Source organism: Orussus abietinus, unplaced genomic scaffold (genome assembly GCF_000612105.2).
Source record: "Orussus abietinus isolate OABI.00-Male unplaced genomic scaffold, Oabi_2.0 scaffold7, whole genome shotgun sequence".
Lineage (NCBI taxonomy): Eukaryota > Metazoa > Arthropoda > Insecta > Hymenoptera > Orussidae > Orussus > Orussus abietinus.
The window spans coordinates 2,407,259-2,431,313 of record NW_019394453.1 but is presented as its reverse complement, the minus strand read 5'-3'; the positions used below and the strand labels follow the sequence as shown (position 1 = coordinate 2,431,313).

The following is a 24,055-nucleotide window of genomic DNA, read 5'->3' as shown; positions in this document are numbered from 1 at the left end:
TAAATTTACGCTACGTTTTATTAATAAAACATTTAGAAAGTATATTGGAACGACGGTATAGTTTACAATAATTACCTCTTAATTATTTGGTCTTAATATTAAATTAAATATAACAATCTGTTACTATCGTTTAACGTAACCCAGAAGTCGATATTAATCCTATGTACATAGTTCGTAATGCGGTTCATCTAGAATATGTAGGTTTTCCTTATCTTTTTTTTTCCACTTTACCATGTATTACGATTCGCGTGGACATGAAGTAGCATAAGGAGACACAACGCCAATTGTCGGTACCATACAAAGTGGTCCCAGAATCGGGACCCAGGCTCTCTCAGATCTTCCCTGATGTAACGATGCGAGCGCCACTCGCGGAAAATGAGGGAACTCCGAGTTCTCCATGACCAAAACATTTCCTACCGATGTAAACTACCTGAAATGCTTTTAATTCTGCGATTAAGGTACGCAGAGCGAAACGATAATCCGCTTATGATATACAGAATGTAAGGTTTTTAACGCGGTAAAGACTAGCGTACCCGTTAGCGGACGATAATTTTTAATTATGGAATCTCATCGAGGAGGCGCTCTCGGCGCTAGATCGGGAAAATCTGAAGATCTTGGACTCCTAAAGTGGGGACGATATCAAGACATGGCATTGTATCTCCTTATACTATTGGGTTGATGCATAATGGCGTTTTTTCTTGCACGTTACGTCACGTGTCAAAATGCGCCATTACTTGTGCACCAACCTAATACTTCGTGCGCGTAGATATAGGTCCACCCGCGATACCGCGACGAGCTGCACGTCGAAGAACTCACGCTTTTGTCCGAGGGCTGGCCCTCGAATTTTGGACCTTCTCGAAGTCCCCGAGAGGAACGCGCCAATTAAATACAATTTACAACGTATCTATCCGTCCAGGCAGTGATTCGGTTATTCGGTATTTGGCAAGATCGTTATCGTCCCCTTAGAGCACGAGGCGTCCTCGTTATCACGCTACCGCATTCGTCGACGACGTTGGTTGCGCTCAGGGATGGGCGACAAGGGCTTAGTTTCTACCAATTACAGCCGCTTCCAGTAATAATTCCAAACGACGGATATTTTCACTCGAGTCACCGTCGTTTACAGCCGGCTATAGATTCTGTAAACCAAATAACCGAACGCGCAGAAACGACCTGACGAGTCGAAGACTTTATTGACTCGAGTTACTCGTATTCGAAAGCATCGTCAACTCGGGTTTTAAATCGCAACGAGCCTAGTTTACCGCGAGTTGGCGAATAAACCGACTCCAGTAAAGGGATAAAAAACGAATCATATAATCCGACACGGTCCGACGTCTATCGGTCCCGACCTGGTACCGTAAACTATAAAGTAAATGTACCTATCCTATATGTTTTTAAATTTCCCTTGACACTAGTTCAATGGAAATTAAAGAACTTCATCCTGGACTTTCCTTCAGGTATCTGGCGTGCGGTACATTACACTCAAGTGCAGAAAGTACAGCTGACCCGAACAAACGAAATGTTTTGTCGGATCGGTACTGATACGTGCCCGATCGTGCCGGATAAGTGAATCGACCTTAAGGTGATATGAAAGTGGCATGTAAAAGGCCAATTGTTTATGAAGCTTTTCCGAACTAGAAGCGCTGAATTGTTTGAAACTTTACCGCGTGAATGTGGAGGCCCTATAAATGGTCAATCAGCCATGAAATTTAACTTTTCACAAGAAATTACAAAATATCTGTAAACAAATTTAAACCAAAAAAAAAATGAAACTTCATGGGTGCAGGACCTTTATAGCCTTCATGATCATGAAAATAAATGTCAAACGATTCGGTATACGCAGTTCATAAAAAAAGTTTCACAAACCAGGCCCCTCATACGCCACTTACATATTAGGAAACTCGACAGAGTTTCGCGCCAAATATTAATACATATCACCTTAACGCGCGGCCGGTATCTCTATACGATCAGGTAACTCGGTTAAGTTCTCGCACGCGTAACCCAATCTCACCGTCACATTCGCAACTCGGATTCGCACTCATACTCGTAAGTCGCATACCGATAACTCAAGTTACAATAAAATTGATTCGAGCCGATTCGAATACAAGCATTACCCTAATCTACCGAGTTGAAATACTCTACCGGTCGCAAACGTGCGAGCACATTTCTTCGGGAGAACAAATCATACATAACACGCATTAGGCCAATGCTGTCGGGTGCCTACGAGCCGATGATGTCAAGGTACAAATGTCGAATCTACAGGTCGATTAAAGCCTAATAGAATCCGTCTAAAGTCTGCGGATCGTATAAAATCTGCAATTGACCTGGAAGTAATGTAAACGGAATCCATATCGGGTCTGGGTCAAGCCTGTCCTGCATCTACACCCTGTCCAAATCAGTCTCTTCGTCATCAGCTCTTCGTGGCTCCGACCAGCCCCACATATTAACGCTGATGCAGACCTAGAGTCTCTTATCAAATCGAAAAAATTGGTCCGTCTCGGCAAGACTAGTCTTATGTATTGGATTCCAGCAAGACCAGGTCGACAGATCGGCATCACCGCAACCCGTTCCGAGACCCGATACAGACCATCCAGGTTGCAGACTCGAGAAAAGAGCTTCTCGACTTTCGCCAACTCAATACGAAAATGGCATGGCCGAGAGGTGAAAATCGTCCATGAAACTTTTCCGCAAACTTGACGTACCGAATAGTTCGAAATTCGGCCACATAAACGTGGAAGCCTTAAGGAAGGTCCCTACCAACGAAATTTCATTTTTTACCAAAAGTGTTTGAAAAAAAATGTCTAAGTTGAAATTTCACGGTGTCAGAACCTTCCTAGGGCCTCCACGTCTACGAGGAAGCTTGAAACGAGTCAGTACACCCACTTCGGAGAAAAGTTTCACGAAAGAGACCTTTCTGGCGCCACTTTCGCGTCGCCTTAATAATAGCCCTGGACTCTGAATTATGTATCTAAAATCTAATTGGAAACGATTGGCCTTGCAGGCATTTATAGTTCGAAGGACAAGGTCTCGCATCCCTGATCGCAACGCGCGCCACGTCCTCTTCGAGGTCCCCTAGATTCACCTCGCCGACAGAATTCGTCCCTCAGCCTATCCATGGGTTCAAAATGCGAACAATGACCTACGCAACTTTTGCACGATTTCCCTAGTTTTGCCAATTAAAGCGATCGCCGATGCGCTCGGTTACGGTAAGTGCCGAAAATCCCTCGCACTGGAAATCATAGAATTCCATTCCGCGTGGTCATCGCGGTGACAATGTAACAAACGTTTTCAGCCCCGAATTCTACATCATTGTTGATATCTAAAGTAACACCACGACGCTCCAGAATGAGGCGAAATGCACATTTTAATAAAAGAAAGATGGCGCCAAGAAACTGATGTCAGCCGAGGTCTTGACCCTTTGGGTCCTAGCGAGTTTTACAGATAATTACAAAATAATCTTTATACAATGATAAATAAATAGGCAATCAACCTTAATTATTAGTACAGCTTTCTATCACTGATTTTCACTACGGTTTTCATTCTTGTAGACGTCGGATGTCAAAGGGTTAATCGCTCGTTAATCGCTACTTTTAGATAATGCACCGCCGTAATCCGCTTCGCTTTGAAACTCCTTGATAAAAAAAATGTTTTTCTTTTATAAAAACTTTAAAAAATGTCTATAAACTAATTAAAAAGTAAAATTGAAATTTCATGACTGTCAGAACCTTCCTTACAATCTCCACGTTCACATTGGAAAGTTTGAAGCCACCTTTAAGTCGCAGATTCGAGACTGTTAGCGTTAAGTTTCAAAGTCTTCGCTTCGACAAGAAAACGCCGATCATTTGAAAATCTATGGAATCATTTCCTCCTCGATTAGCTTCCCGGAAAGTTGTGATGTCAAATCGCGGGTTCAAAGTGAACACTGTACAAATTATCCGCAATCGATGGGGAGAGGCGAGAAAAATGAAATTAAGTAAAGGGATGTATAACCGGGCCCTTCACGGACTTTTCCCAAATTCGCTGGAGAAGGCTGGTCGTCGGAAAAGACTGGAGAGGAAGAGACAAAACGTTTGCGTGGTGATTATGCTCGCGATTAGGCAATGTCGAAATGGCAAAAATGCATAGACATTGGTGTCACATGAAGAATTCCGTGGATCGGCTGACATGCAGTCACGATGCAGGCCTATCCAGAACCGATATTTCTATTAGTCTAAGACCGCGCGTAGTCGGGTCCGTTATTAACAATCCCCGTGGCCTGTAAACTCGGTCGTTTTGTTCGCATACAAATTTTGCTACCTTCCGCAAACACTTCTCATAATGAGTTTCAGTGCATATATAAATAAGGTAACCGGTTAAACATGCCAGGCACCCTTCGCAGTAGGTCGAGCAACTAGCTCGTTCAGCTTCTGCAAAGTAGTTGTTCAGCTGGTTGATTGTATGTTCGAACGTTTGTCTGTCCAGCTAATTACAAGCAAAAACGAGTATTAGTTGATTCCTCCACCACTGCCAGAATAAAGTGGAGTTAAATTAATGTGTTAAAATAATAAAGTAATCTAAATCAAGGAGAGGCGAAGAAAGGCAAACGATATGTGCATGTATCAAAATTGCAGTTGCCAAATAAAACAAAATATTGTTGATTATCCTTTGTGTTGGAAGAAATATGAACTTCTACTTTTCTAAAGTAGGTTTCTGTTTACAATTGCAATCGAATAGGGGTATCTATATCGGTCCGTGACCTTGTAAATATATCTATGACATTTGATCACTAGGTCAATTCTCAACGCAATGTTCAATATAAATATAGTACTTATAATCAGAGCTCTAGATTAATGTTCAACGAAGTCAAGAACTTTTCTTGGAGGTACTTACTCTGTCTCCGAGTTCTGTAGGAAACTGAGTTTGAAATTTGACCATTGTACCTTCACTGTAATCGCGTTGTATGAAGACTTTTTGACAATTCTGAGGCGGTCCTCCTCCTCCTTGTCCTCGTCCTAACGACATATCTTCTAACGGCGTAAGTACTGCGTGATTACTCTGCAAAATTTACGTTTTCATGTTCACAAAACATTGTTGCTGTAATTTCACTCACTTCATTGTACCTTATTAACGTATTATTTTCCACATAAACACACAGTTCCTTTGTACCCAGGTAAATCATTTCATATTTCACATTCTCTTCAGCATCTTATCTGCTGTTTAAAATTCATTATCACCATTTCAAAACTGATAAGAAGAAATTAATTCCAAGTCGTAGAGGTACATGAATAACAGGTTAGTTCAAATACCTGAATGTACAAAATTTGTAATGTATCTTGTTTTAAAAAACATTAACATATACACTACTTTAAGGACCTTACCTCATAGATATAAAGTTTTAATTCATGGTTACACTCTTTTACCCATATATTAATAAAATTATGGAGCAGTCATCTACGCCATAGTAATATCAAATATAGAGAATGCAATCTATGGTCCGTGTTCTCAATGCAATAAATCGCAACCCATAAAGACATTAAATGAAGAGTATTAACGTGATTAAATGGCATAAGAAGTAGCTATCGATATGACTACCTTCATTTTGTACTCCAAAAGATCATAGTACTAAAAACTATAGGTTCGTAAGGTCAAGGAAAAGTAAAAGGATGAGGACTCAAAGAGTTTAAAAAACAAAATAAGGAAACGGAGACGAGGGAAAAAGCAATTACAGGTCCATTTTTCTTCTACGAAAACAAAGCACCTACCAGAGAGTTAGAAAGAGTAAGAAATTGCGCGTAAGAACTGTACAAATGTTTTGATTGAAACAGGTTGTTAGTAAGACCATAAACTGAATCAAAAGATAAAACTCATTCAACAGGAAGATACAAACGGACGACAGAGTACGACAGGTCGGACAGACAGGAAAGAAACTTACCAAAGGCATTTTGACCGTCGTCGTGCAGGTGGAACGAAGATAAAGCAAGTAGACATGTACTCATCGGACGTTAATTCCAACGTCCCCGGGTAACACTCAAAATTTCTACAGAAATATGAGAAATGCCATTTTCTAATTAGATAACACCAGGCAAAGGTAAAGCCGCAGAGAGACGTGAACGCAAGCGGAAGGAGTTCGAGCTGAGACGTACTGTTAGGGAGAGCCAAGCGCGAACCGAGTAGACAGGTTACGATTTCCTGATTTCCTACCAAAGTGAACAGCAAACGACCCAACGAACGCGATTTTTCGAGGTTGGGTGCTTTACTAGCCCATTTCCTGGTTTATACCATGTTCGTTTAGTCCTTGTTTACATAGCCGAAGATGACGAAGAAGGTTCACGCCAGAGATGAGAGATGTGAGAGATTGCTTACGGGCTGGGTCACGCAATGGCGTTCTGTGCTGCCCTCGGTGGAGAATGCGGGTGATTTGGGAACTTGCCACCTGATACCCTCCAGTGGTGGGCCAACTCGATTCTCCTCATCTCTGAGTTGGGCCGCCACTGGGGGTATCAGGTAGTAAGTGCGCGATTGCGCGATTCCGCAGAACTTGTTGGATTTGTTGATAAAGGATGTTAAAAGGTGTTTGTTATCTTGTATTATAAAAATTTCTTGTTTATTCAAAATTACATTTAACTTCTTCATGCTTCCGACCAGGACAGTGCCTAATTCGCATAGATGTTCCTCTGCAAGGCCATTCCTGGATTTGATACCTTGTCACCAATTAATCCCTGAAATAAATCATGATTGTAAACATTTTTAACAAATTTCGTTCCTTGGCAATTTGCCTATTAAAATTACCTTGTATACTTTACAGTGGCAGGTTCATTAAAGCAAGTATTAAAATATCATTTCAAGTAGCGTGTAAAAGTTGATTTCTTATAAAACTGTAAATTGGTTTCCGCTAGACTGGCGTTTGGCTATATTGAACAGCGACAGAAGATAATTGCGCGAATCCGAGGAAACGTAAAATGAAATAGTATCGCCTAATTGTTCGGAAACCGTTTCGAAAGCGTTCGACTGCGTGTCACTGCTCTCTAATAAATTAGTTAAACTTTTGCTACTCGTTCTCACATATTCCTCAACTCTTCCTCTTGTGTCCTCGTCCATCTGGAAGGTAAACATTATGAAATCACTGAAACTAGTAAAAGAATTAATCTAACAAATAGGAGGCAAGAAATGCGTAATCTTCCGATATAGAATAAAATATTGCATTATAATAGTTATCATCAAACCTCTGGCAACTCCGTTGGCGATGACGATCTAGTCGGATGTACCTCATCGGAGGGACAATATAAGCATAACATGTTAGACTCGTATGGATGATCGACGCTCATCAATTCCTTAACAGAAAATATCCTCTCCACGCTGTCATCCGAACTATTTATTAGGAACAAGGATTTATGCGTAAGAACAAGCGTTACAGCCTGATTGCCAGTTTGATTTACTATGTGGTCGGCATTGGCTACGTGCAAAATGCTCTCCTTTCCGTTATCGAACATGGGAAGTAACATCCAACTATATTTCACGGGAGCGTTGCAGTTGGAACTCGTGTAATGAATTATCGGCCTTCGCCTCGGCTAAAAAATCAATTAAACCGTTTATAAAATACACTTTTGAATTTAATAAATTACATTTAATAAATTCCAAGTAACTAGTTGCAAATATAGAAATGATGAGCGACTCACGGAGGGCAAGGAATTCCATCCAGCTCCCCTGAGCAAACCCTGACCGGTCAGAGCGACCAACTCTGCCGCTCCACTTAAAGGTTTAGTGATAACTCCAACTAAGCCTAGACCAACTCCAGTAACGACACTTGTTGTAGTTGCATCTCCTGACCATACTTGTTGCAACGGATGATGAGCCAATCCAGCAACAGCGCCTAGAAACGCCAAATCCCAATATTATACATTTCTTTGTCACCATTACCATGTTTTACTAGTCTAAATGACTCACCAAGAAGACTCATTCCTAAACCAGTAAGACCTTGAAATAGTCCTTGCGCCACTCCTTGAGGTCGCGAGCGTCGCGATTCTTCTTGACGTTGAAGGTGTTCTTCGTCTAAAGTGAGCCTATCCAAATTCCTCGCGACACTCGAAGCTAATTTCGTCACAGAATTGACCGTACCTAAATAACAGGAATATTAATAATGGATATACGAATTATTTTAGACATGCTTTCAAGCCAACAAACAAATGTGCGATAGAGACCTGCCGTGATGTGCTTGACGAGACTAGCTGATCCGTGGGTAATTCCTACCACGAATCCCCACGGTCCTTGTAATAAACCATGGAATGGCATGGAAATAAAGTCTTTCAGGCCAGAACCCAAAGCCTGTGCCAGTCCTCCGGGAGATCCCAGGATTTCGAGAGAACCGACGACCCAGCCTGGATAAATTTAATATATTAATTTTGTAAAGGTTCATTAAGTGGTTGCGAAAGCGCCATCTGAGGGGTCAATCGTGCATGAAACTTTTCTCCGAACTGGGTGTACCGAATCGTTTTATCCTTTACAATGTGAATATGGAGGCTATAAGGAAAGTCCTGACACCCATGAAATTTCATTTTTCATAACAAATATTATAAATGTCTATAAACAAATTGTTTCAAAATTGAAATGCCATTGTCAGGGCCTTCCTTGTAGCCTTCATTTCGTATTTTCACTCGCCTCTACTTTCCATCACTTTAAATATGAATGTAAGGATTAATGTAGCACATATATTACCTGCTCCAAATATAGCGCCTGATAAGTAATGCATGATTAGTGCATTGCCAAGTCTGTATGGAGTTGTTAAAAGATGTGTTCGCTCAAACGATCCAAAATACAATGGTGAGTGATCAAGGGCTACGTAGAGTCTCACAAATGTATGAACGCTCAACAATATCGACACAGGTTCTATGACTAAACTGTGCAGTCTTAAAGGTGAGCTTAATGTTTTGCTGTCCAATATTACAGAATAAGGAGCATAAATTATTGCTCTTGGTGGAAATACCGTCTCGTCGTTTGTTTCATTCGATTGCGTCGACGACGCGACGAAACTAGAAGGCACCAGTAACTTTCCATAGTCCAGCAATTGTGAAATATACGTATCCTCGATGTAAGCGCTAATTGGAGACACTTTTAAGTAAATATCCTTGCATGCTGTTACTCTCCCATTTTTTTCCCAGATACATGTTGCCACGATTAGCGAGTCCTCTTGAATCTTATCGATGTCTGCGTTTAAGCGATTGCTTAACGAAAATATCCTTTCCTTTGCTACTCTGGGACTTTGGCTTATAAGAACGACTGGAAAGTCGAAACCTCCGTGGTCGAATAATTGATTATCCAATTGTACATCGCCAATGCACAAGCACAACGACGAAACATTAGATTTTGACTCAGAGGTAACGAACGTGTCCGTTAGATGAAGGTTCGCAACCTCGATACTTTGAGCACATTCGTTGATGTCTTTTGTCAAAACGATAGTAACGCCTCGAAGGCATAGAGTAAAAGAAGATTCTTGTTCACTTCGCTCTTCCAAATTAGGTGCTGATTGTTCGTTCTTCCAGACATCTACGTCATTTATATTTTTATCCGATGTCGATAGTTCTACGTTATGTTGAGAAGAATCTGAGACGTCCGTTATTGTTCCGTGTTCTTGAGCGGAAAGAAAACTTGTTTCGGATGTAGAAGCCGACGTCTGTAAATAGCCAAGTGAAATATAATTAATGATTCTAAGATTTATAATAAATAAATGTTCTTACCTGACTGTGAGCAACTGACTTAGACTCATCCAATTGAAGCATCCCACGTGTGTTAACCATAGCTGATGTTATTTGCATATCGGCTTCTTTATGTAACAGTCTGCTTCTAATATCACGAGCAGAAATTTCTACCTATAATTCGAAAATACATTTTGACCAATATTAGAGATTATGCACTGACCAAGGAGTTTAAAAATGATTGCATTTTCAGTGATCAGTATTTCTCTCCTTACCTGGGATATTGGCATGATTTTAATGTGGACTGTATGACAGCGACTGTACATCGATAATTTCACATCTCCAACATGTGGTATTCGAACGTATTGATCTGATAGATGCGTAGAAGATAGGACAGATAAGTCAATATGTCGAGACCATTGTAAATTTCTTCGATCTATAAAAAGTTGTTCCTGGCTTTACAACGTTGCAAACTTGGAAATCGTATATAAGTAGATTTATAAGAAAAATAACCTGTAAATTCTGCTTTATTTTTAATCACTGCTGATAGTAATAATTTAGTTGTACTGTTGTTCGAGGGAGAATCTGGTAGTTTAGAGCCAACAATTGGCGTGGAATAATGCGAAGAGCAACCACTTTCCACTTCGCACATCCATGAGAAGTGTTCCGAGTCTAGTAAAATAGCGTCTAGAAGGAAGAAAAGAATATGGCGTGTTTAATTAATGTAAAAAATTATAAATTATAATAAATCAATATGTGCTCAAATTGGTTAAGAATTTAATAAAATACTCACCAGAGGAAGCATTGGCTTGACCCAAGACAATTGTAAATGAACACGTATTCTCGATGAATAACTGAGGATGTTCGTCTCTGTAAAGCATGATGAACAATGTCCCCTTATCTTCTTGAGTCGTCATTACCACCGGTATTGTTGTACTGCCGTCCTTCAACATAAAGAAAAATAATGAATATCTTTTTAAACCACGCAAAGAAATTTGATATATATTTCATACTTTTCGTTACTTACCCTGACAGCTATGCTTCGACGACTAATACCTTGACCCACTCGAACAGGACAAGACCATTGTTGATTCAGACTCAGGGATATGTAAAATGCTACTGGTTCTAAAGGACGTTCAGGATATAACATATGCCACTGTACAACAGGAACGGTTTCTCTGCACAGGCAAATTTGATGGGCGTATTATATAAAAATGTCACTGCCAATGTAACGAATAAATATTATTACAATTTTATTGGAATCAGAATTCCCAAATATAAATAATTTTCGGATTCTACCTCTGGTCTTTAGAAGGCAAAATTTTAATACTGAACGGTGTTAGATCAGATGGCAGACAAAGATCATTACTCTTCTCATGAATGACTATTGCAGCCAAACGTAATTCCTGATCTGTGTTATTCCCAATAACATGACTACTTGCAATTCGTACTAATCGCATGTCTTCATGCATATTCGATCTAATGCTCAATATACACATCTGTAATTATTAAAAATATTGGGGTTGTCAAATAATACGTTAAAATATGCTATTAATACTTACACTCGATTCACAATCAACTGGTATTTTAACATTCCCTTCGACTGGAATAAGACCTTCTATTCTAGGCATATAAAAATTCTGACTCCAATCTGGTCGAGCCAATTGTAGAATAGGAGAAGTATAAAATATATCGTCTATTCCCACATTCAAATGAAATGATCCCTGTAAACGAAACATTCTCGTACTATGATACTGAAATTAGGGTATTAAAAGCACTTGACATCAATTACTTACTTCCAATTTAGGTGGAGTAACAATTCCACGATGTGGAATTTGACAAAGCTCGACATCTTCTGACACAAGAGATAGATGGCATCCAATGGAATTTAGAAAGAAACACCATGGCTGGAGTTCTAACAATAAGGTACTGGAAACTAAACCGCCGTCCCGATACTTAACCTAAAATAATTGTTCAGTTGCCGTAATGTGTCTCATTAATAATGTGTAAACAGGAACCGAAAGCATCATTCAAGAACTCTCCAACGAAGAACCGTTAAAAGATATCATAAACATTGAATAACGCTAGAAACTTATTCATCGAAAAGTAAAAAATTAAAAGATGTACCTGAGCGTGAGTTTGAGGCTGTTCGGTAGATATCCAATCTTGTATATCATCGTCGGCTTGAAATGGCCAGGGATCTTCGTTTTCAATGTTATCTAAGGTTTTTATAATTGTATCGATGTCCTCATCTTCAGATCTCTTAAAATACTTCCGCTGGTCAATTAAACTATATGAAAGGGGAACATATGGATCCGAAGACGAGATACCAGCTCTGAAAGGATCAGCATTGGCAGGACTGTAAGAATAATAACGAATTTAAACATTGGCACATCCAGATTTTGTTTACATTACGTGCATATTTTTTAAATGTTGTTGACAGAATTACCTACAAATAGAGACATCCATTTATTTGATTAACGCAATCTTTTAATATATCCTGCCTAGATAATCACAAGTTTAAAAAACAAATTAACGTTACTTACTCGAGCTGGAAAGTTAATTGATGGGACTGTTCAAATGTACCAGGGCAATACAACTGTTGTACTTCCCCGCGACCTTTCACACTCATAGTCGAAGAAACCTTCAAAGAAGGTGTTTCAATTCGAACCTGAACTGGTACCGGTAAATGCGATCGAATCGTATAAAGGGGACTTAAAACAGCCTGTAACAAAACACATTACATAGGTTGTAATATTATAACATTAACGCACGACTTTCAGCCAACAATTGTACAATCTTCTGGATACATCGATACTTACAAGAATCTTGGTTCTTCCTTGGATACGTTGAGTCACTATCCGTACCCAAATACTTAAAAACTGGCCACGTTCTTGCAATGGCACTGAAACAATTATTATATTATTATTAGATTTTATTCTACCACAGAAAATATAAAATTTATAAAAAATAACTAAAGTAAGTAGTGTGATACCTTTGACGAGCCAAGGTTGACCAAATTTGGCGTTGGGGTGGAGAGGAACATCACCGGTCCAGGAGGAACTAGTCATGGAACGAAACCGTAGCCGCATTGCCAAAGCCAAGTCATTTCGAGGACCATTGCCTCTCTCGAGCACTATAGAAGGTGGTTGACTTCTACCCGGGACGAGATACATTAATTTATTCCTATTATTAGACTCTTCCGTATATTTCACCAGTTTCATTTCGAAAGCTTCGGTCAACCGATTGGATATAATAAGCTGCCCATAGAACTTGACCAGCTTCTGAGTAGCAGAAAGAGAGGAAACCCGAAGAAACACAGTCGCGTTCACAGCCTCGTCAGGGAATTCAATAGTTCGTACATCATCTTGATTAATAGAGAATGGGCGACTCCACTGGTTGCCCCCGAGAGATATTCTCATGGTTTGATTCCTGGTATGTCCAGGGTGTTTCCAGGAGTAAAAGTAGCATTCTCGGGTCTGTAACAAGATGGCATCCTTCGTGTCGGCTTGGCCGAAACAAATGGGAACGTCGGTATCGTTGGCGATGATATATCGAGTCGGTGGCAAAATCTTGCTCTTGTGGTCATCAAACGACGCCATCCACAGTCGCGTGGATACACCTAAGGTGTGAGCGATCGCAGGTCCGAATCTTATCGAGAACGGCTCGCACGAGATGTTGAAGTCAGTTTTTCGAGACGACACGCAAAACTGCGCCTTTATCGTTAGTGGGCTCAAGGACTCTTGCATCGTTAAAAACCCGTAGTCCAATATTCGCACGCTTGATATTCCGACGACGTCGACCAGGGTTGTTCCGTCTACCCATTTGTTAACAACTATCACAGCGTTCTTATGATCCATAGCAAGGAAACACTGGGTATCGGGCACAGTTCCTCTGTCACTCAGCCTGTAATCCTCCAGAGGCTCGGGCAGTTTCTCAAAGAAATCGGGTTCTACCTGATTGCAGAACGCCAGGTGTATCGTACCGACGTTCAGGGCTCCTTGAAAAATCGGGATGATCTTGGGCTCAAAGTAGGAGTCTATTCGCAAGCAAGCCGCGAGGGCGCGGACCGAGTGGAGGATTTTGCCTTTACTCTCTTCCTTCTCTGGAGTACAAACGACTACTCGCCAAGAACATGCTACCGATCGTGCCGGAGCTTCTTTCGGAAGGTCCACGCAATAACTTTCCGTTTCTGATAAATAGATCTCGGCGTAAGGTTGATAAGCTGCGTGACATTCGCTCCAGTACTCCAGGGTGCAGAGGACTTGGTCTTGGTAGTTTTCTTCGTCCATTACGACCTAAAAAAAGGAAACAAGTAACACAAAATATAATAAATGTTATGAATTTAATCTCACCTTAAACGGAACCGGTGATACGTGAACAGTAGTGACTGTCCTCGGTTGAGGATATCTCCACGCCATGGCTTGTCTAGGCTGCGAATAAAACGCTACCTAAACAGTAAATTGAAAATCAAGTTTGTGATCGTTCCAAACACGAAATTGAACGATGCCATCGATTTAGATTTGAGGAAATCCCCACCGGTAAAGGTAGGGATGTTGGAAACAGAAAAATATGAGAATTCACTTTGAGGTATCTGAACACTCACTTGGTAAGGAAGAGGTAATTCGTCCGAGTTCCCATCAATGAACTGAAAAGCTCCAGCTTTGAGATCATCTTTGTAGTACTGTTCTGTCGTTACTTTGCCCTGATCGTCCATGTCCTCATTGCTCTTGGAATTTGGCACAAAACGATCGTAAATCTCTTGAAAATCGTGTAATAGCTCATTTATGATTTTAATTTGCCGCGGTCCCACAACGACGTAAATACTGTCGCTGTCTGCTTGAAGTTGCAATCGCGGAAACGTGTCGCTACTATTCGACGATTTGGAAAAAAACGCCGTAACGCAGCAACACCACGGATTCAAAAGGACTGTTATGCGATTGTCAAGAATACTGGACACCACGAAAGAGTCGATGGAAACGTTTCCGCAAATTCTGTCAGGTCGATTCAGTGTCGAAACGTTTCCCGACAGAGCCGCCAAACTAAATAGTACTTCCGATCCACTGTCAACTTGGAATGATAAGACGATTTGCTTGGTGGTGAGAGCAAAATCCGGGCTATAATTTCGAGTAAATGCTTCTTTTGGTTCTCGGGGATCACCAAGCATGTGTTTTTCATGGTCGTCCCTCTCCATTGACTCGCTATTTTCGTCGACCTCGCTTGAAAATATATCCGACATCTACGAAGAGACATGATTGAGAGCTTTAAGAACAGATTCTGAAATGCAAATGATTTTCTTCTACCTTATCTTTAATCGAGATTAATTTACGCCATCTGGATAATGAGACGTGAATCTTTGTCGGACGTTCCGTGTCAACGGTAATTAGGCGATCCCTCCCAAAAACCTTCTCGTATTTAACAACAAGGAATGATGGCGGTATACCGGTAACTGGATGGGAATCTCCACATTTTGTTTCTATTACAGGAATTTTGAAATCGTTCGACGTCGGTATTGAAACCAAATCATCCTTCTCCGTGTCGCTGGCGTCGTCTCCAAGTGATAATGCAACATCGAAACAAGACACCTGTCGGAAGAGTAAATAAAAGAGATGCTGCGTTACACAGAAAAGAAATTAGTGCGTAATAAACGTACCTTGATCTTCCGCGACAAACCAAATATAGCAATGTACACATTCGGTTGATTCACCATTGCATAGAGTAATGGCAACTTCGTACTACTGTTACTGACTTCGTCGATCTCGACCATGTCCTGAAGATTTATTTAAAATCGTTAGAATGTTGAATTAATTGCTATAATATGCAATACGTACCTCTTCGTGCAAACTGGATGTTCGTTGCAATTCGTAGAGTATGTACGTAATTTTACCACAGTTTATTTCAAAGACGTATGTAATTAATTTGGAAGTTTCCTGTGTAGCGAACTTACCCTGCCAAAGAAAATATTGTTACTATGTACGGTGTGCATATAATTGACATAGAAAACCTTCAGTACAACTTAATTAAATGTGTGTGGTATAAAAGGAATCGACTCACAACAATGGTTGAATTCATACTGGACATTTCAAAATTAACTCCGCTATCCTTAGCAAAATCTAAATCCGGTTCAGTACTTTCTCGTTTATTCCAAGAAAAGTGTTTTGCTGATAAAGTAGGAGCACGTTGGACCGAAACTGATGTAGATGGTTTATTGTTGCTTCCAATCAGTTCGGTGTATTCTGCAGTAACATCTTTAACTTGAGAAAGCAGTAGCGACAGCAGCTCGATTTGGTCGTAATTGGTAACGATTTCGATATCCTTTAAATTTATTTCCACAGCCGTACCGCAGACAATTGTGTCGGGTTTTAGTACAATTGCTGGAGCCACGACGATGCAAAGATCGCATCTGTTTATGTAAAGAGCAAAAGTATCTTTCATTTCTATTTTAATACTTGATCATTTATTAAATAATATGATTTAAAATAAAAAAGTATACCTCGTTATGATGGGAAGAGTTGCAAAGTCTCTTTTCAAGCTGTTTTCGTCTCCAAGTTTGTTCCATTCCAGAGCAGGATTTTCATTCATAGTGTACAAACATGAACGAGATGTCCTCTTTTGATGGTAAATTAATTTCAAGAGAACAATTAAAAAGAGGAAGATATCCAAGTTATTTAGAATCATGTACACAGAACCAACTCACCTTAACGATACTTGATTGATAGTTAATCCAACTAGCAGTGTAAGCGCACATTTCTTTAATGACGAACTGGTACTGTCGATCTTCAACAGCGGAACCTGGTATATTCAATATGTTTGCATGAGCAGCACTATGATAAATATCTGATCGCAAAGGCATTCGACAAATAGGGTTTTCTGCTTGCGGGAGAATCTCGATACCGTCTAACTAGAATTGAAAAATTGAAACAATGCAGATAGTAAATTTAAACACAAGTATGTTGTCCTTCTTCATACAGGTATAATGAATATCAAGTTTTTATACGAACCTGAATCGTTAATAAATCATGTAATAATTCCTTTTTGTAATTCGAGGAAATTGGCACCATGAGTCGTAACCCTTTGAAATCTAAGAATATCAAGGGCAGGGATGAGCTATTAAAGCCGATTAATTCATCCGATTGTAGATTAATTGGCTTGTCTTTAATATTGTCCATTGTATTTATCGATCGATATAAGTGTATCAATGGCTTTGTAAGTTGCACGTAATTATCGAGTACTCTTAACGGCAATACAACGTCAATCATTTGCATTTTTATGTCCATTTCCGTAATGTAACTTTCTGTCCGGTTAGAACACAATATCGAAAGGTTTTTCTGAAATAAAAAGTTTCGGTTGTTAAAGGGATCTTAACCAAAATGGGAATACTTTGTTTCGAAAGGAAAAATAAATTAATATAAGAGAATCCTTTTATTCATAACATAATAGCATACCTTGCGCATGTTTGTACGGTTTTGAGTTTTCCAACGTGTGTGTACGTTCCTTGATTTAGCCCTAGTTAATGTTAATATTAAAAAACCAGAATCTTCTTCCTTTTTTTTCGGGCTATCTTCTCTACCTGCCATTACCAAACCATTAAACTCTCCATATTCCCAGACTTGTTCTTGAAAATCTCTAAAGATAAAAAATAAAGTGTTTCATAAGAATATTAGACTTTCCGAAACTTACATTTACAGCAGAATTATTATTATTCAATGTAATTTCACGTGGTTTACCTCTTATAGTGAAATATAGTTGCCGTAGTGATTTTATTTTTGAGCTGTAAATAAACCGGTTGTAAATTTAACGATGTTATAATATCTTCCAATTCTAAAACAAGCTTCAACTCAGGACCATTTGAGGGATTCTCTATGTATAATTTAAGTGTAACTTTTGTTATTGTCCATTGAATAAATGCCGTTACAAGTAGACCTTGATTTCCTAAAATTATTCTCCGATTAAATATCTGTAATGTGTAAACCTTCTTATTAGTACTGATTTAATAAATCCGCTGGTACATACCACTTTCTTCCAGTTCCTCTTTAGGTATGGACACCGTCGAGGATGTGACTGTATTATCCGTGAAAAATATCTGACTAGGACTAGGAGCAGTTTCTACAGTTTCGACACTTTGTACGGTTTGCAGAACAGGAGCAGAAGTCTCATTGACAGGATCCGATGATTCATTCACGTGTTCACACTGTTCATTTTCAGATGACCTTAACATCACATTGAGCATATTCGAGGTAATGTTCGTAATGAGTACAACCTAAATACATTATGAAATTGATGAAATAAACAATATGGAAATAAACATTAGATATAATTAGACTGTTAATACCTGATCTTTTGACACTGAAGCAGTGATTGGTGTCATGTCCACGTGGACGCATATACCTAATGACGGAGGTAAATTATCCTTAACATTGGAACGGAATGCAACATCTTTAAACTGAGGTTCTCCTGTCAGACCAATTGTGGCATTTAACGACATTTTTTTAATAACATTTAATTGCATGTCTCTCTTCAGGGTATAACAAGCAAAATTTTCTATCTTTAAAGTCCAAGGGAAGCTCGACGTTCCTGTATGTTTAAATTAACGCTAAAATTATGTTAATACTTATTGATACATGTCTCATTCTACATTAATGGATAATACTTACCAGAGGTCCAGGTATGTTTCGATACTGCAATAGGTAATTCTGTATGGTGCGATAACAAATCATCTAAGTGGAAATTTGTTGAGTGGATGTAGGTTGCCGGTATTTGAATGGTGAAGATTTGTAGATTTTCATGATTCCTCAGAGCCTGATCTTTTGCTTGCTCGATGCCTATGTGCAATTATAATATTAAAATAGATAGTTGAACTAAGGATCAAAATCACTTCTTATAAACAAAAAGAAATAGTCAATCATTATTTTTGCCTACCATGGACATCGATACCGCTCATTGTGGAAGTCGGTACATAGATAATAATATGTCCGATGGAGCCATTTAGTAAAATTTCAGGCCACCATGGATATAGCTCTGCCATTTTCACGAATATTTCCGATATCGGTAACGTCTGAAATGAAGTAATGTGCATGGTGTCAAGAAATAATAAAAACTACTTAAGATTAAGTAATCCATTCATAGTACCTTTTGTACAGTAGGTTCCGCCATTATTGGCTCAATCTTTTTACATTTGCCAAATTTAGATGCGGTCTTCGATTCATCGAGAAGAAAACCGTATTTTTTTCTTTCTTTGTCGGAAGAACTATGTATGCTTTCCTGCAAACTCGGGAAGTTCTTTTTTGGATTCCCAATCGGGTCCGAAGATTCTTCCGTAAATGGTTGCTGATCGTCAGAAGGCGAGGAACACATTGGGTCCAATTTAAAGTAAGTCGGCCGATAACGCAACCACTGACATAACAAAGGATCTAAAGAGCTTCTGATTTCAGCAACGCGAAATTTAACAATAGGAGGATAGACATCCTGCCCAGATTCGTTGGGAAATTGAACAATGGCCGTGAATAGTTTCGCCTCGGTTTCTCTGAAAGACAAAAATACCTAAAATACATTGGCGAACCACTCCGATTAACTAAAGTCAATTACAGCCAATGTAATGTAGGGATGTTATTAAAATAACGTGAACATACTCTGAATTATTACATTCCGGACCAGAAAGAATAAAGACTTGCTGAGAATCGGTAAGGGCAAACATCTTAACGGAATGCACGTGTGCTTTAATGGAAACTGTCACTATTGACATATGACACAACGAATGTATATTTTCTATACATAATTCTAGATAAACCTGATCTGAAACGAAAAAAAATATTGCATTAAGAGGATATTAAGATGAAGCTTGATAATCAAAACACTGAGTCAGCGAACCTTTTTCTTGACACGCATCGGTGAACAGGGAAGAACACATCAGAGGATTGTTTGTGATCTCTTCTTGAAAAATCGACGCTACTATAGAAGCAGTAGTCATTAGTTTTGCTTTGGTACCCGTAATCGTGACATCACGGATGTTTAATGAACACGTTGTATGAATCAAATCCAAGTTCTTCCAACATCGAGGATAAATCAATAACTTGAACGTACATTCTGCATAACAGGGCATTAATACGGATGTATGACAATTATCCCTTAAAAAAAGTTGACCGCTGATACCCTCTACCTGTAAAAAATTATAAACAAAATTATTTCTACATTGCATTCACTAATAAGAATAAACAACCTGGTCATTATTACATACCTTAAGAGAAACAGATTTATAACAATCTTCGATGATACTTTCAGTACGATCTGCGTTTTTTAGTGCACATGCCACTGTCCGTAATGGATACAATGGCTGAATTATTTTTACACTGATTTTGTCCCATTTTACTTCAACAAAAGGGTTATCGGTCGGAGTCGAAACTGAAGGCACTCCCTAAAATATAGATAATCCTCTTTGGTATACAATAATGTATTCACTCAATGAGATATGTACAAAAATTTTTAATATATTTACTTGACTGTCGACGAATTTACGTCGATCTGTCGAACAAGACAGGCAATGGTCTGCCAGTTGCAAATGTATTGTATTTCCTATGGCAATAATTTCTGTTGTGGATGTTTTCTCCCTTGCGGTATCGTATTCTTCCGTTGTAATCAATGGTAAATCATCAAGGGATGGTTCTAAATTGGAAGGTATAAATCAATTATTCTATACATTTGATGTATTTCATATTATATTACTAAGTTATTTTACTGGTAAAAACGTACCCGATTTCAAAGTAGTATAAGGACTGTAGTCATATTTAGCAGCAGCTTCTTTAATGGTGTTCAGTCGATGAAGTAACCCGGAGCACGCCCTTACTGTTACATCTCCGATAACACATTTTGCTATTGTTCTTTCAGGGAAATTACTGAATGGATAATTAAAATAAGATAAATTAAATTTGCCTCTTGAGAAGGTTTTGCATTAATATCAGCGTCTCTATTCATTAACGATAGCAAGATCCGTACTTAATAAATTATTTTAATACCAGAATAATAGAATAAAATAGGATCGTTGAAATATAAAAATGACAAATGAATATTCTAAACTACTACCTCTGTTCAAAAGTGGACCCAAACTCAGCTAATATCTCAGGAGTAACATCATCTGGTACCTCCAAATAATGGATTGAATTCATTGCAAAGGCTGGATACCTTTGCAGTAACTTTTCAACTGAAACAGAACAATCTTTCATTTCTTTTACATAAAAGAGCTTTGGGTATAATCTTCAATAGTACTGAAACAAACCTTCAACTTCATTTGTATAGTGATGAATAGTATATTTCTGTGTTTCATCTTCAATTTCTGAAATATTCTTATCAAACAAAGAACCTTTCAAATGATCCCCGTCCCTATTTCCAGCAAAAATATATGATGACTGAAACGAAAATGGAAATATTATGTATTTACATTAATCACACTTTTCAAATGAATTTTGTACTAATCACTCAATATGAGTTTAATGTCATCAATCATCAAAATCATCACCTTCGATTTATCCACAACTTCTGGATATCCACAGCTACACGTGTCCGATGGGTCCAGCCCTATAGAGCTTAATCCAACTTGAAGATTAGACATAGTTATACCTTGTCGTAAGACATCAACTACAGCCCCAAGTATGTGCAATGACAAAAAAGGTTTATATACTGTTTTTCGTCCCTTGTAAAAGACTTGCTCTTTAACACTTTCGACTCTCTGCAACAAAGAATAGACATAAATGACAAGCTAAGAAAAAAGTTTATTAAACGAATAAAACAAGTAAATACCTTGAATGTCAATATTGCATAATCTACATAAAAACCAAGGCGTATTGAATGAACTAAGCAGGACATTTGTTGTTCGTTTGACCATTCGTTGTCCCAATTAACTGGTAAAACCGATGTCATTACATCCCATGCCCATCCACCCCAACCTGGTACTTCCCGTGAAGGTCCACCTGCTTGATCATTTTCATCTAAAATATTTTCACATAATTTAGAGCGATTTATAGTTAATTAATATCTTAGAATAGTGAAGTGAAGTGAATATAAAATAAGAAGAAGCAAACAGAAGCTATTCAGTTAAACCTCCAACACTTTCCACCGTTTCTTCTGAGGATGACATCTTGTCTCGGCTAGATGGTAATTGCTGTGTTTGTAGAGCCACCACTAATGTAAATAGCCTTATTAACATGGGTATTTGTAGAGTAGTCACACTGAATGTCATTTTTTGGCAATGGATGTCCAATCGCGTTGATGAAGCCATTTCAGATGTACTATTGTGATAGTTGACAGTTAATCTCATCACCATTGAACAGCGGTACAAAACAGGCTCCTAGGTGCATTATTTTTTTTTTACATTTATAATCAACTTATGACTTTTCCTTTTTATAATATAAGAAGTTCTAAGCTGTTGTATGTATTCACTACAGAAGACAAAGAAGATTCACAAGTTACTTACTTGATACATTTCTATCTTTCCAGAAGCATCCATTTTATCCAGACATAGTGTAAGATCCGTAATTTTAATTACTTTTCTAAGTATCACCTCACTATCATTGACATCTGAAAATTAATTTGTTTGTGGTAGAATGTCACGAATTAGTATTCCCGTGAGTTTATAATTAAAATTCTCTTACAACTTATGTGGAACTACTAAATACTTACCAATAAAAGCTGGTTGCCAGTTTTCATTAACAGTTTCCATCTCCAATGATCGTACATTGCAACTAAGAACAATATCTTCTTCCACATACTTGAGGATTAAATTATTACAACGAATAGTAATGTTGTTTACAATTTTATTAACAATACTTTTCATGTATCCAGAAAGTGTCTCTTCCCTGACAGAAAATTGTTATTATTAAAACAAATCTCAAAAGAAAGAACAAGAAGTACATAATCTACAAATTATAAATGCTTACACCCCTGGTTCCACTTTCTTCTTCTGCGATGTAGTACCTTTAATACCACCATCATTTCCATCTTTAAGTCGTAATATACATTCTGTATGGAAAACGAAACAGAAAAATGATCAAACAGGTTTATAGTAAAAAATTTGACGTTAACTACATTTTTCCCTATAATGACATTTCAATAACTGTGTAATTCTTTGCTTACCAATAGTATTTATAGTAACAACAATGGGTTCTGAGGTTATTTTTACCCATGGGACATGAATAAGTAATTCATGGATGTGTCCACTAACAAAGCTGAATGGAAGATTAAGTTGTTCTTCTAAAACTTCCAGCCGCAAGTCCAAATTCTGAAAGGAAGCATCTCCACCCCACAGCGACAACTAATACAAAGAGAAAGTGGATTACATAAATGTTCTTAGGTATAATTCTGTGTAGTACTTACCTGTGATTGCTCCGGTTTAAAATTTTTAACATATTTTTCAACATAACTTAATATAACAGGCGTTATATAAGATTCCAATTTGAACATCTTGACTTATAAATGAAGAGGTTACGCATATTTCCTTTTTGACGTTATCATTTGTAATTAAATTTATGCGGTATTCAGCATAGTAATACAATAAAAGTCGATATTTGTTACGAATATTTATACAGTAATTTGGAAATTTTCAGCTTACAATACCTGAAAGCATATAAATATGTACGTACAAAATAATATTCAGAATCAACCTTAGATTAACAAATATGTATAAATGAATAAATAATTTACTGAAGTCCTCCGTATTGCACTCACCAGCAAACTACAAAACATGCAAATCTAATCTATTGAAGTGAATGCAAAAGTAACAAACCAATATTCCCCAAGTAGAGCAATAAATTATAAAATTGATTAAAATATAAATAAAGTTTAAATGACAAAACTAAATGAAGTTGTTAACATCAAAATAAGCATACAGCGAACGTTTAGATTAACATATTTGAGGTCTTACGTTTTGGCAGTTGTTAATCGAAATATGTTTCCTGAAAAAGGAAAGTGCTATAACAGATTAATTATCTGTCGATTACTGGCATATCTTATCACGATTGATCACGATCGTTTCCAGGTTTGGGCGACTTTAGTTAATTCCATGTCATCCTAAACCTAAACTAACTTTACCATAACTTGTTGACGCGGCTCGTAATTGCCTGTAATCGTAACAGATTCGTGTAGATTCGTGTCAAATTGCGTCAAATGTCAAAGAGAGACTATGAATTTACGCTGATATTGAACTCCACTTATTCGCTAAAAAATGGTGCGAAAGTACTGTTCGGTATCAAAGAATACAGTGTATTCTTTGCCGGATAAGTAAAATACCCTAGGGCCGATTTTTTTTTTCCTGCCTCACTCTTCATTGCTCTTCGTCAACCGAACCCAACCGAACCTGACCGAACTTAACCGAAGACTCCATCGTCCCTGTGATGCCAGAATCC

At 38.2% G+C, this 24,055-nt stretch overlaps 2 protein-coding genes across 2 annotated transcripts; both read right to left on the bottom strand.

The window, feature by feature from the left end:
* Positions 1 to 15: 15 nt before the first annotated feature.
* Positions 16 to 6,325, bottom strand: LOC105704067 (golgin subfamily A member 7). The gene is made up of 3 exons (XM_023432427.1): positions 5,909 to 6,325; positions 4,867 to 5,031; positions 16 to 4,458 (listed from the first exon to the last, which is right to left on the bottom strand). The coding sequence occupies exons 1-3, from the start codon at positions 5,915 to 5,917 to the stop codon at positions 4,168 to 4,170; spliced, it is 465 nt and encodes a 154-aa protein (XP_023288195.1). The 5' UTR covers positions 5,918 to 6,325; the 3' UTR covers positions 16 to 4,167.
* A 233-nt stretch (positions 6,326 to 6,558) lies between these two features.
* LOC105704066 (vacuolar protein sorting-associated protein 13B) lies at positions 6,559 to 24,006 on the bottom strand. Its single transcript, XM_012432949.2, has 52 exons — positions 23,742 to 24,006; positions 23,575 to 23,605; positions 23,028 to 23,267; positions 22,788 to 22,965; positions 22,592 to 22,673; positions 22,335 to 22,510; positions 22,129 to 22,232; positions 21,756 to 22,002; positions 21,456 to 21,643; positions 21,175 to 21,384; positions 20,935 to 21,064; positions 20,742 to 20,859; positions 20,412 to 20,554; positions 20,158 to 20,324; positions 19,900 to 20,076; positions 19,533 to 19,821; positions 19,295 to 19,457; positions 18,795 to 19,188; positions 18,585 to 18,720; positions 18,320 to 18,487; positions 17,998 to 18,239; positions 17,679 to 17,925; positions 17,393 to 17,597; positions 17,111 to 17,291; positions 16,667 to 16,993; positions 16,363 to 16,566; positions 16,159 to 16,274; positions 15,720 to 16,068; positions 15,497 to 15,613; positions 15,319 to 15,435; positions 14,969 to 15,250; positions 14,272 to 14,904; positions 14,021 to 14,116; positions 12,661 to 13,963; positions 12,488 to 12,570; positions 12,212 to 12,390; positions 11,793 to 12,024; positions 11,462 to 11,626; positions 11,228 to 11,389; positions 10,965 to 11,164; positions 10,693 to 10,843; positions 10,459 to 10,609; positions 10,179 to 10,352; positions 9,941 to 10,101; positions 9,708 to 9,839; positions 8,689 to 9,643; positions 8,175 to 8,351; positions 7,921 to 8,091; positions 7,653 to 7,846; positions 7,200 to 7,544; positions 6,766 to 7,074; positions 6,559 to 6,695 (listed from the first exon to the last, which is right to left on the bottom strand). The coding sequence occupies exons 3-51, from the start codon at positions 23,112 to 23,114 to the stop codon at positions 6,844 to 6,846; spliced, it is 11,439 nt and encodes a 3,812-aa protein (XP_012288372.1). The 5' UTR covers positions 23,115 to 23,267; positions 23,575 to 23,605; positions 23,742 to 24,006; the 3' UTR covers positions 6,559 to 6,695; positions 6,766 to 6,843.
* Between the last annotated feature and the right edge of the window lie 49 nt (positions 24,007 to 24,055).